Source organism: Aphanomyces invadans, assembly GCF_000520115.1.
Source record: "Aphanomyces invadans strain NJM9701 unplaced genomic scaffold supercont1.56, whole genome shotgun sequence".
NCBI classification, from domain to species: domain Eukaryota; phylum Oomycota; class Saprolegniomycetes; order Saprolegniales; family Verrucalvaceae; genus Aphanomyces; species Aphanomyces invadans.
The window spans coordinates 241,229-243,152 of NW_008580201.1; the positions used below are offsets into that span (position 1 = coordinate 241,229).

At 51.1% G+C, this 1,924-nt stretch overlaps 1 protein-coding gene across 1 annotated transcript; it reads right to left on the reverse strand.

The window, feature by feature from the left end:
• Nucleotides 1–370: 370 nt before the first annotated feature.
• Nucleotides 371–1,169, reverse strand: H310_13822 (hypothetical protein; the record flags this gene model as incomplete). The annotated part of the gene is made up of 2 exons (XM_008881468.1): nucleotides 371–605; nucleotides 745–1,169. The coding sequence occupies 2 exons, from the start codon at nucleotides 1,167–1,169 to the stop codon at nucleotides 371–373; spliced, it is 660 nt and encodes a 219-aa protein (XP_008879690.1).
• Between the last annotated feature and the right edge of the window lie 755 nt (nucleotides 1,170–1,924).

The window sequence follows — 1,924 nt, forward strand, 5'->3', positions numbered from 1 at the left end:
GATCCAACTCAGAATTCCATGCGATTAGGCGGCTGCAATTTGATAGGGCCCCCGCATACTCGGCTGGCAAACACTTGCTGCTTGATCATGTCGATCCACATCGCCTGCAAGCGTGCCTTCAGAGGCGGGCCGGATCTATGAAACGTCAGCCGGCTGGCACACCCAGGTGATCTCGGCGGTATCTTCATCAACTCGACATTTAATTCATGTGCGTAGGCGACAACGTCCGAGCTGAATGCGCCGAGAAATCATCCCAACGCAGCAGCACCTTCTTGGACTCTCGATCGGGCCTTGCGGCGAAGTGAAATCGTAAGAAGGCAATCGACAGGCCGCTGTTCCACCACGCGGTTGGATTTCCATGAATCTGACATCACATCTCATCTTGTAGTGGCTGCACTTGTCGCCAAACCGTCTTCCCGAAACCATGGCGCATGGTCAAGTTCTCTTGAACGACGGCGTTCATTTTCGACTGCGCTGTCGTCAGTACCGCGAAGAGGGGATACTTGTTGCCAGCAGAGTCCCCCATGACCATTGCGGTCGCACGGTCTTTCGTCTTGCCTCCACACCGCACCCACACGGTTCTCTCACCACGCTGGTTGATCGTCCTAGTTGGTAAGTACTCGTAGTTGATGGCTGTCTGATCGGCGTTATAGACGACATCAATTCCATTTGCCGTCATGAAGTCACGAACGCGTTGGGAGAACTCACGAAGCACCGTCTCGCCGTCGCCTGCCGTATCCTGACCTTGGCGGGTCCTGCAGCGCGTCGACAAGTTGAATCGCTTCTTGATGCCAACTCGCCAGAAACTCCGACTCGGTAAGCCCAACGTCTACTGCATACTCCAATGCCATGAGCTGAAGCATCTTTGGCGTCACAGGCACTCCGTCGGTACGCATGGTTTGGACCCATCGTGCCAGCTGCTCCTCGACTTCTGACGGCAGAGTCGTTCCTGTGCCGGTCGTGCGCGTGGTCATGTAGGTCGAAGTGCGTGGGCAAGAGGCCATTTTCATGATGTGATCTCGTTGTTTAATCCAACCATACACTTTCTTTCGTGCAATCTCCCGGGCAGCTCCGACCAAGTGGGCAAAGTGCGTGTTGAGCGTCTCTTGCATCCCAATGCTTTCAAAGGCATCAATCACCTCTTCCTTCTTCTGGAACGTTATGTACATGCACTTGAACTACTTTGGTGGCTTCTTCTCGCCATACTTCGTCACTGGGCGCCTTCGAGGCATTAGAAAGTGCTCCGTTCTGGCCGATATGTCCTGGCGCGTTTCGCGTGCCTCTATAAATTAGTACTTTATTGATATTCGAGGTTTTTATTCAGTATTAAGGGTATTCTTCGCGCGAAGGAATACTCGAGACAATAAATATTTCTTGGCCTTGCGCATTTATTACATTTTAGAGGAGTCCTAACTGAAATATCCGTCTAAACTGATATAAACTTGACGGTACCTTGTAGAATTTTCTCGGCGTCACTGAGCCAATTGAGTCGCGCAGTGAAAGGAGGTACTACCTCCTTCCGAGCTTAACTGGATGAGCTGGTGAAAATGGGATGGACTACGCTCGAAATTCACCATGATCCTCTAATTCTCGATCTATTCTTACAATACGTCATCTCAGAGGAAAAAACTTCGGTAGTCGGGATAGACAGGATTTGAAATGGCACGTGTGCCAGGCGGGCCAGGCAGACATACGTCCGGCTAAGGGAGCAATCCCAACCTGACGGATTTGGTGAGTGAGGAGATCTTTTGAAGCCTTCTCGAACGTTCATGGAACGGCGACCAGCCCTCCGGTAGTCAGGGCGAAGTTACGAAGGAGTATGGTTTATTACCACAAACGGTCTCCAGAATTTGGAAACGAGGGCGCCAACCTAATGTCGGCAAATATGGAAGTTTAATAGGAAAAGTTTGCGCTCTATCTAGAA